Genomic DNA, 12,591 nt, shown 5'->3' on the forward strand with positions numbered 1-12,591 from the left:
GTGTGTGTGATGAGTTGATTATACGCCGGTAGAATCCTGAATCCCTATCCAGTTGCCATCAGCGTGGGCCCCAGCCCACCTCTTCTCCCACCAGCGCTCTGAGTCTGAAGCAGTTGCTTCAGTTCTCTCTCCTAGATGGACCCCACCTACTGCAGGAGACGCACAGCAATCCATTCTGAATGAGCAAGTAATTCTGTACCAATCCATCCATTAGTATCCTTGTCCCGGTTAATAATAACATCGCATACTCCGTGTCCACAATGGAGGTGACAGTTAATAGGCTGTGCCTTGCCTGCTAACCTAATCGCCGTGAGCACATGAATATTTGCATCTCACAAGTGTGTTCAAGTGTCAAAAAGTTGGACATTTCCCATGAGGGAGCCAAGGTCAGGCAACATTTTCCTTGGGCAGAACCCCTTCTTGTTACCTCATTGCCCAGACTTTAGAGGAGTCACAGACTCCAGGGGCTGGGAAAGTACAGTGAGTGAATGAAACTGGCTGGTTTAAGAAATATTTTCTGTTAAAACCTGTGAACCTCTTGGCTTATCTGTTGTTTTTCCACTCTTGGTAGAGGTATGGGTAAAACAAATTTCATTGTCTTCGTTATTATGGGCAAAACAACAGTGCAGAGGTGACAAAAAGTGACAACTGATTCTGATGGGGACACAACAGTGAGCGGTAAGGAGTGCTGTGAACGAAACAGCACTTGCCGCAGCTAAAGAGGCACCTCCGCGCAGCCCCAGCCGGGTGTTCTGTAGGAGCGTGACCACCGGTGTTGCCAGGTCTTCTGATGTTTCAACAAGAGCCAGAAACCTGGATTTTTGTATGTGTGTGATTTCTTTACATTTTAAAAAAATTGCAGTGAAATTCTCATAACATAAAGTGAACAATCAGGGGACGTTAGTACATTCACAATGTTGTGCGATCACCACCTTTATCTAGCTCCAAAACATTTCCATCCCCCCGAAAGGAAACTCTGTACATATTAAAGCAGTGACTCCCTGTTCCCCCTCCCCTGCAGCCCCACGTAACCACCAATCTGCTTTCTGTCTCTAGGGATTTACCTTTTCTGGCTATTTCCTATAAATGGAATCATACACCTTTCACATCCATCTTCTTTCACTTAGCATCCTGTTTTCAAGGTTCATCTATGTTGTAGCCCGTATCAGCACTTTGTTCCTTTTGCGTTGAATAATATTCCATTTTCTGGATATACTACACTTTGTTTATCCATTCATCGGTCAATGGACATTTGAGCTGTTGTGAACTGTCATGATTACTGGTGTGCAAGTATCTGAGTCCCTGTTTTCAGTTACTGTAGGTATAAAGCTAGGAGTAGAAATGCTGCGTCAGGTAGTGATTCTGTTTAATTTCTTGAGGTGCCACCAAACAGTTCTCCACAGCAGCTGCACCATTTTACAATTCCACCCTCATCCCACAGTTCCAATTCCTCCTGCTTCCCCTCCCCGCCTCCTCCTATCATTATTATTATTATTATTATTGTCATCCTAGAGGGTGTAAAGTGTTTCTTCCCATTTTTAAGGCTAGACGGCCCTTCAATTGTTTAAAAACACTGCAAGCCAATACTGTACACATGGAACACTGACTTTCGCAGGCTCTGTCCTGCACATGGACCCCGGTTTATAACGTCTGCTTTCAAGAGCCTGCCGCTCTGCCTTAGGGATTCACGTGGCTGCCTGTCCTTTCCCACTGCCGGTAGCCAGGTGACTGCTGGATGACTGATTGCCTTCACCACCCCCAGATCTACAGCAGCCGGGAGGTGGATGAGCTGCTGGCAGAAATCCAGGAGGCCCAGAGCCTCCGGGGCCACGTGCAAGCCCTGCACCAGAGCGTCCCCTGCGAGGAGCGGACCGGCTCGATGCACGAGGTAGGTGGCGAGAGCCCCAAGCTCAGACCTTCCGCGGAGGCACGCAGCTGGCCTTGCTGTGCTCTCCTGTCTCACCTGTCGCGCAAGGGAGCGGCTGCCAGGCCTCCCACGTCCCGAAAATGGAACAAAGCGAGGCCCCGCCCCCCGCTGTCCCAACAGCTGTGAGCTGCCCAGGCCTCCGCTGGAAGGATCCTGGTGGATTTTCTATCCGAAAGATTTATTTCAGAGAAAGGCCAGCAGGCTCCTGCCACCCCTTCCCCCTACCACTGCCCCTCCCTTCCCCCCAGTTTGGAGAATGATGAAAACCTCAACCACACAGGGTAGGCTGTCTTGAAGACGGTCTTCCCACCAGTATCTCATTCAGGGCAAAGGCCCTGCTTGAGGACGCTTAATTAAACACCAACAGAGTAACTCAGAAAGCTTATGGACACAATCACCGGTAAAGCTGCGTACCGAAGAGAACTGGTAATGCGTTTATAGCTTCACAGAATGAATGTATGGATTTGGGGTACCAGACGTTTTGACCTGGCTGGATGTAGTGAAAGAAACACAGCACCTAGACTGGGATTTTAAATTTTAGTTTCAGCTCTTCTACTATCTAAAACAATAACAATAAGTATTATAATAGTTTTCATTTGCTGAGTGCTCACTATAAGATGGGCACAATGCTTAATTCTTTAAATGCCTTATTTTATCTTTACAACCACAGTCTGCGGTAGGTATGTTATTACCCCCATTTTACAGATGAGAAAACTGAAGTTAAGAGTTTAAATAATTTGCCTGAGATCACAGAGGGAAGCTGATTAGTCTCAATTGAACCCAGGTCTGTTTGATGCCAAAACCTTGCCAGATGTTTCCCCAAATGAAACACATGTACTACTTGTAGTTTGCAAGGTGATTATAAGGTGATACATAGATTAATATTCTTTTCAATGTTATGCATTTAAAGCTAGCTCATTATGGCAGAAATAGATCTTTCTAAAATTATTTAAGTACAAAAAAAGGAAGTCAAAAATTAACGTTAATTTCAATTAATATTATTAAAATTAATTAAAAAGATTTAATGTTATATGTTTGATTTTTAAAATAGTAAGTAAATAACAGTAAAGTGGTACTCGTAGCAAAGTTCATGAAGGAGGTGCTCGAATGTCTGGAGTTTGGGAATAGCTGTTCGGTGTTTTCCTCGTACGTGAGCTATATGTGATTTAACCTCTCAGAACCTCAGGCTTTTGGTTGTAAATGTGGGCGAGGGCGGGTGGGCTAGATCAGGGCTCCCTAAATGATTCGGTGCAGGAGATACTTTTTAGTTCCCTGGAGCCTTATATCTGAGCCCTTGGCAAGACCACCTGTCATCTTGGAGTCCGAGGTGCTTATCTTAATGGTAAGGGTGGGAAGGCGTGAGGAGGATGGACAAGTGAAAGAGGAAGGGAGTTTCTGGGTACACCTCTCTCTTCTCCTGGAAATTCCAGAAATCGCCTGAGAAGCGGATGGGGATAGTGGGAGGGGAAGGCAGAACTGCCTTTAGTTTACCAGGTAATGTTTTAAGATGCTCCCTTGGATGGGTGGGGGAGACTGTGGACTTTCCAGCTCTAAAAGATGATAATGTAAGGATGATTTTTCATTTCGATTAGATTTCCACAGAGGTTGCAAAGACGCCACTCACGAGTCTCTTGCCTAAACCCCCAAAGCATGAGGATCCCCTCACTATTGAGTTCCCAAACTTGGACAAGACTTCTGCAGAATGGCTAAAGACCAATAGCCTGAAAGGTAAATACCCAAAGAGGGAAGAACCCAGGACTCAGGTGACTAACGGAAAGGAATGAACCCTTTGGGGCTTCATGAATGGTGCCTCAAACCCCACCATTTATTCTTACAGCCAAGAAGCTAAGCCTTTATCAGGTTCTGGCACCCAATGCATTCTCTCCCGTGGAGGAATTTGTGCCTATTCTCCGGAAGACAGTATCAGCAACTATCCACGAGGTAACTCAGATTCAGGGTTCTGTCCAGTCCTTTGCAGGGGAGCTCCTGCGTGCTATTTCCTTTCTGAAATGTTCAGGAAATAGAATTCATAAGACAGAGCCCAAGGAGCAAGGGCCTGAGGGCCTGGAGTGGGATGGAGGCATTCCACCCAGGACTCTAGAACTCTCATCAAATCTACTCTAACTGCTGTTTTTCAAAGATACGAAAATGAAACTTGGGAGACTGGGGTAAGAGGGAGTATATTGGGCACCACGGTCACCTCCTCCCTGGAGGTTTTCCTCCTCCCCATTCAGAACACACTCTTTTTGTGTCCTCGCTGTACCTTGTACAGACTTCTACTATCGCTCCTGTAATGCGCTAATGTGTGTATTTGTCACATGTCTAATCCCCACCAAAGTATGAGCCCTTTAAAAGAGAAAGCTCTTCTCCAACCCTCTATCCCTGATATCTAGTACAAGCAAGCACTCAGTGAATGGTGGCTGAGTGGGTGGAAGGAAGGATGGAAAGAAGAATGAAAAGGATGAATGAGCGGATGGATGGAAATGATGAATGAATAGGTAAAAGAATGGATGGATGGTTGGATGGATGGATGGATGGAAAAGTGAACAGATGGAAGGATGGAAGGGAAATTGGAAGGATGGATGACAGGATAAAATTAAAAAGATGAAAGGATGGGGACTTCCCTGGTGGTCCAGTGGTTAAGACTCTGCACTCCCAATGCAGGGGGCCCGGGTTTGATCCCTGGTCAGGGAATTAGATCCCTCATGCCACAACCAGGATCCCTCACGTGGAAACAAAGGTTGCATGTGCTGCAACTAAGACCCGGGCACAGCCAAATAAATACATTAAATAAATAAATAAATATTTTTTAAAAAAGACGAAAGAATGAAAGTAAAGATTAAAGGAAGGGTGGAAGGATGGAAAAATGGAAGGACGGTATAATGGTAATGGGCAAATAGAAAGATCAGTGGAGGGACTTCCCTGGTGGTCCAGTGGTTGAGACTCTGTGCTCCCATTGCAGGGGACATGGGTTCGATCCCTGGTTGGGGAAATAGGATCCCACATGCCGCACCGTGTGGTCAAAAAAAAGAAAAAGAAAAGGAAGGAAAAGAACGATCAGTGGAAAGGCAGAAGAATGAAAGGAAAGAGAGAGTGTGGGCATGTAGAGTTCTGGCAGCCCATGGATGGATGACTAGATGGAAGGAGTGATAGGTAGAGATATGACAACTTGGTGGAGGATGAAAGAACGAAGTGAACAAATTTGATTTTCAAAATGTCCATGAAGGCCCATCTGGGTTCCCAAACCTAAGAACTCATGGCTAGTAAGTTTTAAGGTCTCCAACTCTGCTATTACCAAACCTCCACCCATATCTTGTAGTAAAGACTCTGATGTTCAGAAGAGCCTCCTGAGAAGGGAGCTGGCTTGCTGTCAGGCACAGTTCATTCAGGGGACTGCATCCCGAAGGCCCTCTGCTGCCAGCTCCAGACAAGGCAATGGCCTGCTGTGTGGGGAAGAATCCAACCCCAGATGTGCTAAGAGCCCATTTCCCTCTCTTGCATCTCACTTGGAGAGCCCAGTGGCCAATTTACACTTAAAATCCTTCCCCACCTGTGCTTCTGTTCCCCTGCTCCCCTCCTGGCCACACCTGAGTGCAGAAGGCAATGGTACAGTTTGAATGGCATGATGGGACAATGAAGAATATTCACGTGGACCTGCCCTTCCTGTATGAGTACCAGGTCAGTGGTGGGTCCCATTAGTCAGAATATGGGGTGCGGGGAGGGAGATGGGTGGAATGTGGAGGCACCAAGCCACTGACTGAACTCCCTCTTATAAGCAGAGACTGTACTCCACCCACAGGCCCCTGTGGGACTTTCTCCACCTCCTCCCCAGGCAGGGACCCGGATCAAAAGCCTCTGATCCAAAAAAAAAAAAAAAAAAAAAAAAGCTGCTGATCCTTTGGGTCCACATTTACCTCCTCCCCATCTAAGGCAATGAAATACTTTGACTCTTCCCTTCCTGATCCTGTGGCAGACTCGTCCATGCTTTAACGGAATGTCTGTACTGCCTGGATACCCATGGCCTTGACACACCAGAAACCAAGTGGGGTACACCCCCTTCCCCCCAGACCCCTTAATCGGCCATGCTCTGCGCAGTTGCTCACTATGTGTGGCGCATGAGTTTGCAGAAGCAGCTCAGCAGAGCTATGCGGATGTATGAGAGACGGATCGAGTGGCTCTCCTTGGCCAGCAGAAGAATCTGGGGCACCGTCTGCGAAAAAAGGTACCTTCCCCCAGTAGTGTTCTTGTCCTTCATGGGTGTCATGTGTGACACAGCACTCAACCAACTCATGAATTCCCTGTTGGTAGCATCAGAAGCCATCATTTAGGTTAAGGATCAGTAATCACTCAGCAGAACCCCTGGAGGGAAAAGTCACCACCATCATCCCCAACATCAACAAGCATCACTCAATGCCAACAATGTCACTCAGGAATCTTTCTGCTAAAAAGCAACAGAAACTAAGTGCAAATTGACTTAAACAAATCAGGGAAGTCTGGTTAAGGTAACTGAAAATTCTAGACTAGATTTGATAGCTGTCTTCAGGCACGGCTTGATCCAGAGGTTCATGCATGTCAGGAATCTCTCTCCATCCCTCAGCTCTGTTTTCCTCTCTGTTCGCTTTGTTTTCAGGCTGGCTTTCCCCTCCAGGTGGCGAGATAGCCGCCCAAAGCTCCCAACTTCCTTCCTTCCAGTTTAGCACTCCCAGGGCTGGGGGCAAGGGTCCATCCTTGAGCTATTCACTAGGGCCAAGAGGGTTTGATGTTCTGATTGCCTGGGGTCAAATGTCCACTCTTAAAGCTTGGGCTGGGGTCAGCTCTACTCAACTCAAATGGACTGTTAGAGACAGAGGTATTCCCCCTCCTCGCCCCCCCAAAAATCAAGATGCTGCTGTGAGAAGAGGTAATGGATGCTGAGTAGGGAGAAACAATAGGTACCCAAAATATCATTATCGCTTCCATACCTTACTTGATGCCTTACCACCTACCAAGTATTATGCTGTGTAATACTATTCATCTATTATATCATTTACTTCTCAAAGCAACCCTATGAAGTCTCATTATAAATATTTATAGTTAAATATGCCAAGGATCAGAGAGGTATTGCGACTTGCCTAAGGCCACACAGGAAGTGGGACTTGAACCAAGGCCTTCTGACTCTATCCAGTGGATTTTCTTTTGCTATCCATAGCTGTCTCAAAATGAGGATGTGGGGGGAGGAGATGGGACTATAAGATTTGAAGTAATAAAAGGAGAAGGCTGAATAGCACTAGAGATCTTAAAACAGAGAGAGAAAATAATGATACATTTCCCCAGAGGCCCCAGTTACGCCTAATTCCCCATCTAACTTGCTTAGCTTGTTTCTGTTTTCCCTTCATAGACCCCAACCTATAATAGTATTAAATACTAGTAATTTAAAATAAGGAAATGTACGAAATCATTATATGCAGCCCTACCCTTAAACCGTCTCCACCACGAGGCTTTATACCATGATAGACCCTCCTGGAGAGAAGGTTCTACTGTTGTAAACCCGCCTGTGTTGACTTCAGACCATGGAGATTTGGCCAGCTATGAATTTGGCATGCAGAACTCCCCTGGAAAAAACGTTAAATAGTAAAATGGAACAAAATAAACATTATCTGAGAGGTTCGGTTCTCCTCTTAAAGCTTGTGTTTCTTTTTAGGGTGGTTATACTGCTCGATATCTCTGTGACCAATTCCATGTACATTATTCATATCCAGCACTCCCTGAGACTTCTGCTGGAGGAGCAGCTGTCCAACAAGGACTGCTTCAACATCATCGCGTACGCTCCCGCTTCCTGCTTCCTGCTTCCTGCTTCCCGCTTCCCGTGGTGGGGAGGGCGTGTGCACTCGGATGCCATCCCTGGGCTGAGGCTCCTGGCAGGACAACAGATGTATGGGCACCCAGCATCCTAGGAGGGCCGTCAGTTTATCTGATTTGAATGATCTTGTTTGGGGCATTGAATAATTAAATGGTTGCAGGACAGTCCCACTGGGGCGAAGGTGATAAGCGGACCCAAAACACATTGCTCGATCAGCCAGGATAAAGTAACTCAGCCCATTGCCCCATTTGGCTGCCAAGCTGATAAACACAAAAGAGAAAAAGAAGGGCCCCCAGGCTTGGCCCCTAGCTCAGTTCTAGCAAGCCACAGTATTTCAAGCATTCAGAATTCCAATTATAAATTTTAATTATACATAGATATATCAATATAATTTTTGTATATAGTTATATGTTGTGTATTATATATAGCTATATAGAATTAAATTATACAGTTATATATAAAACTATATGATTTAATTATATATAAAACTATATATTTAAATTATATATAAGTATATATAGTATAAATTAAAACTATATAACTATATATTTAAATTATATATTTTATGTATAAATTTTAAATATAAACTTAAATTTAAAATGTAAATATTCAATATATAACAAGTGTTTAACTACATATACATTTAAATTATATATGACTATATATAATACTATATATATTTGTTATACTTCTGTCTACATAGTTACTTATATTTTTAATCTATAATTATATATAATTTAAATATATGTATAGTTATATATATACATTTTTTAATTAATTAATTTTATTTTTGGCTGCATTGGGTCTTTGTTGCTGCGTGCGGGCTTTCTTTAGTTGTGGCGTGTGGGCTTTCTTTAGTTGCGGTGAGCAGGGGCTACTCTTCATTGCCATGTGCGGGCTTCTCATTGCAGAGACTTCTTTTGTTGCGGAGCACAGGCTCTAGGCACGCAGGCTCAGTAGTTGTGGCTCGTGGGCTCTAGAGGGCAGGCTCAGTAGTTGTGGCGCACAGGCTTAGTTGCTCCGCAGCACGTGGGATCTTCCCGTGCCCCTGCATTGGCAGGGAGATTCTTAACCACTGCGCCAGGGATATATATTTTTATATATATATATTTATTTATATATTTTATATATATATATAATACATATAAAATATTTATGTATATTTTTATACATATAAAAAATATATATATATTTTTTTATACAACTTCACATGAAATAAGAAGTGTTCTAAACCTAATAAGTCAGCAGTTAATATTATATATTAAACTGTACCAGGGTCTAATCTTTCCCTAATAAATTCTACAGAAAAAATGCTTAGAGAAGCATTTTGGACAATATTTTCATTCATTCATCCATCCATCCATTCATTCATTCAACGAACTTTTATTGAAAGCCTGCCATGCACCGTCACTATGCCAGGCATTAGGGATACAGAAGTTAAAACACACAATGCCTATCCTCAAGGAATTTATGGCCTAGTAGTAGGAGACAGGTGTGTCAAAATATAAGTGCTATTAAATGTTTTCTGAAGAAATAAGTAAAAGGGAGGATATGGGACTTTGAGGGCTCAAAGGCAGGGTCAGTCTATTCCACCTGGGTAGAGTAAGGTCAGGAAATCTTCACAGAGGAAGTGACCCTTTAGCTGAGTCTTGACAAATGAGTAAGTGTTTGCCTAGCGCATGGGAGTGATGGAGGAAATGGGGAGAAAGGGCGTTCCAGGTGTAGGGAACAGAATAAGCAGAGGCACAGGGGTGTGACGGACGTACTACAGAACCCTGGGAACTGTCAGTGTGAATAGTTCAGTGTGAGTAAGGGGTGAGAGGGAGAGACTGGGCATGACCAAAAAACAAAATAAAACACCAGGGGATGGAGGCTTTATATGGGAGTTTTTATACTATAGAACGTATAGGTATTGAAGGATTTTAAGCAAGAGTAATAATCTTGAAACGCTCGAGCTACCAGGGGAAGGGTGGACTGAAAGGATGCGATACTGGAGGGGAGACCAGTTAGACCACTGCAGGGGTAGAGGGGGCTTGAGCCAAGGCAGCGGGAATGAAAGATGGGGAGGCCTGTGAGGGGTGCGGGGGAGTTAGAATCTACAGAATGCAGTCACTGTTTGGCTGTAGGGGATGAGGGAATGGTGAGGAGAGGATGTGCCAGGTGGAGCAGAGCTTGGAAGATAAACATATAGAGTTTGAGGTCCTCAGGAGTCTGGGGATTCTCCCGTTAGGAGCTCTAGCCAAGAAGTACGGGTTTGCGAGCCATCAGCATTTTGGTTGAAGACATGGGAGGGCAAGAATTACACCTGTGGAGACGTGAAGGGGGAGAGATGACAACCAAGGACAGAACTTGGGAAGAACTGCCATTTGGAGTGTGGGCAGAGAGAGGGAACCGCCAAAGAAACAAGAGAGGAACAGCTAGAAAGCCAGGAGGAAAACCAGGAGAGAAAGGTGTTTACGCTTTCCCAAGGGAAAAAAAACAGAGTTAGAGCCTGCAGAAGCAAAGAAGGAAGGGGAAGAATGCAGGAATCCACTGAATCTGGCAGTAGCGCTCCCTGATAGGAAAACAATGAGATATAATGTTTCTGCAATTCATTTTGGCAAGTATTTAAAAGATTGATAATACCCAGTGCTGATGATAATCTGGTGAAAAGGGCACTCTTGGAAAGTATTGGTGGAAGTGTAATTTGGTATAGCCCTTGTATTAAATGTTTTTATTCCAGTATAGTTGATTTACAATGTTGTGTTAGTTTCAGGTGTAGAGCAAAGTGATTCAGTTTCGTATATATATATGTATATATATATTCTTTTTCAGATTCTTTTCTCTTATAGGTTATTACAAAATATTGAGTATAGTTCCCCATGCTAGACAGTAGGTCCTTGTTGATTATCTATTTTATATATAGTAGTGTGTATCTGTTGATCGCAAACTCCTACTAATTTATTGCGTGTCAACCTTGTGCAGGGACCATGCTAATCTTCTTGGTATCGTTCCAATTTTAGTATATGTGCTGCTGAAGCAAGCACTAAATCTTTTAGGTGTATGTTCTTTGTTCCTTCGATTAAGCCTTTCAGTGCAGAGTTCTAATGGTTGGCAAACCTGGAAAAAAGCAAGAGGAAATTGGTAAAATAATCCTGACAATAGAATTCTATTCTATTGAATAGAATAGAATATGCAACTATGCATATTTTAAAATATGTATTTATTTTAAATACATTTTAAATACATTAAAAAATATGTATTTGTCTGCGCCGGCTCTTAGTTGCAGCCCGCGGGATCTTTTAGTTGTGGCACGCAAGATCTAGTTCCCTGACCAGGGATCGAACCCGGGTCCCCTGCATTGGGAGCATGGAGTCTTAGCCACTGGACCACCAGGGAAGTCCTACACATTTTTTTTTTTTTTAATCCGAAAGAATATAGAACAAAGAGTTAACAGAAATTGGGGGGAGGGGGATAAAATTGGAGGAATTTTCACTCTTTGTATATTGTTAGAATTTTTATCCAACTGAAATAGAGATATTTCCATGGGAGGGGGAAAGGAGGTCCTTGTTAATATTTATCAGAGAACTGGGGAGGAAGCTTAACTGCAGGGGGTTGAGAAGCAGAAGATGAGGAGGACGTGGTAACACTGTTTTTCTAGGGAGCATGTCTGTGAGGGGGAAGAGGAAAGAGAGAGAAGTAGCTGGTAGACGAAGAAGTTATATTTAAGAGAGGCGATGGGGAAGACGGAAGTAGACGCTGGGCATGTGTGTGGGAGAGAGGTCACTGTGGGACAAGGTCTCAGAAGAGATTGGTGGTGGTAAAGTCAATAGCCCAGGAGGAGGAATCGCTCTTGAACCAGAGAGGGGACATCTTTTCCTTGATAAAGGGGATAAATCCTCTTCTCAAAGATTTAAGTTCTGTCTTATAGGGAAAATGAGCTGATACATATACAAAAGAAAAGCTATAGTGCAGATGGAGAGTGAAAAATGTGTTGTGAGGATGAATCAGAGCTAAAAAGGGAGAAACGACTTCTTCCCTGGGGGTGAGGAAGTTCACACAGAGAAGGGAGTGACCCTTCTTCAGGAGGGAAGTCTGGCCAAACTGGTGCTGGCTGTGTCTCCACTGAGGGCACAGCTCTGCTCCCACCGTGAATGTGCTGAGACGTGTCATGACCAGCAAGGAGATCTTGTGGCTGGCCCAGGCCAGTGGCATCCTAACATTCTGGGGGTGTAATCAAAATCTTGCCCCCTTAAAATCCTGGGGAGCCCAAAGAGCTGGGGCATGGATTTCCCCCCTAAGAACAAGCCCTCTTTCCTTTTTTCCAAGGTTTGGAAGCACCATTGAAAGCTGGAGGCCCGAGATGTTTGCCGCGAGCCATAGCAACTTACAAAGCGCCTGGCGGTAGGTGACCTGCTGGGTCTGACGTCAGCCTCCCCTGTGCTATTATTTTCTGGGCCCCTCCCCCAGAAAGGAGCTCTCTCTAGAATCTTTGCCATCCGAGGGACTCAGGCATAAATCAGGAAACAACCGCCTTCCATTCCCCGCCCTCCCCCTCAGCATGGCCCTCCCTGCCCCCCAGGTGGGTCCTGAGCCTGCAGTGTCAAGGCAGCAGGAACGTCCTCAGCGCCCTGCGGAAGGCTGTGGAAGTGGACTTCAAGGACAAAGACAAACAGCAATCACAGGGCATCTACCTCTTCACCGGGGGCATCCCTGACCAGGACATGGTGGGTAGGCCAGTCCTGGGCATCCCTTATCCTTCGCGACCCCACATCTTCCGCTAGGTGGAGGCCTAGCAACTGGTTTCTCCAGCGTGATTTTTCCAGTCTGGACTTTATCGTGCCAA

At 44.7% G+C, this 12,591-nt stretch overlaps 1 protein-coding gene and 1 pseudogene across 1 annotated transcript in view; one reads left to right on the forward strand and one right to left on the reverse strand.

Moving 5' to 3' along the window:
• The window catches only part of VWA3A (von Willebrand factor A domain containing 3A), a 48,289-nt gene that overhangs the window by 19,846 nt on the left and 15,852 nt on the right, over positions 1–12,591 (forward strand). Inside the window, exons 14-21 of the mRNA XM_033425958.2 lie at positions 1,763–1,888; positions 3,520–3,655; positions 3,765–3,868; positions 5,525–5,605; positions 6,055–6,149; positions 7,608–7,727; positions 12,075–12,149; positions 12,328–12,472. Of these exons, the coding sequence (XP_033281849.2) occupies positions 1,763–1,888; positions 3,520–3,655; positions 3,765–3,868; positions 5,525–5,605; positions 6,055–6,149; positions 7,608–7,727; positions 12,075–12,149; positions 12,328–12,472 (882 nt within the window). The remainder of the gene's footprint in view (positions 1–1,762; positions 1,889–3,519; positions 3,656–3,764; positions 3,869–5,524; positions 5,606–6,054; positions 6,150–7,607; positions 7,728–12,074; positions 12,150–12,327; positions 12,473–12,591) is intronic.
• LOC117201018 (uncharacterized) lies at positions 10,693–10,792 on the reverse strand (annotated as a pseudogene).

The sequence above is a fragment of the Orcinus orca genome, chromosome 16 (genome assembly GCF_937001465.1).
Source record: "Orcinus orca chromosome 16, mOrcOrc1.1, whole genome shotgun sequence".
NCBI lineage: Eukaryota > Metazoa > Chordata > Mammalia > Artiodactyla > Delphinidae > Orcinus > Orcinus orca.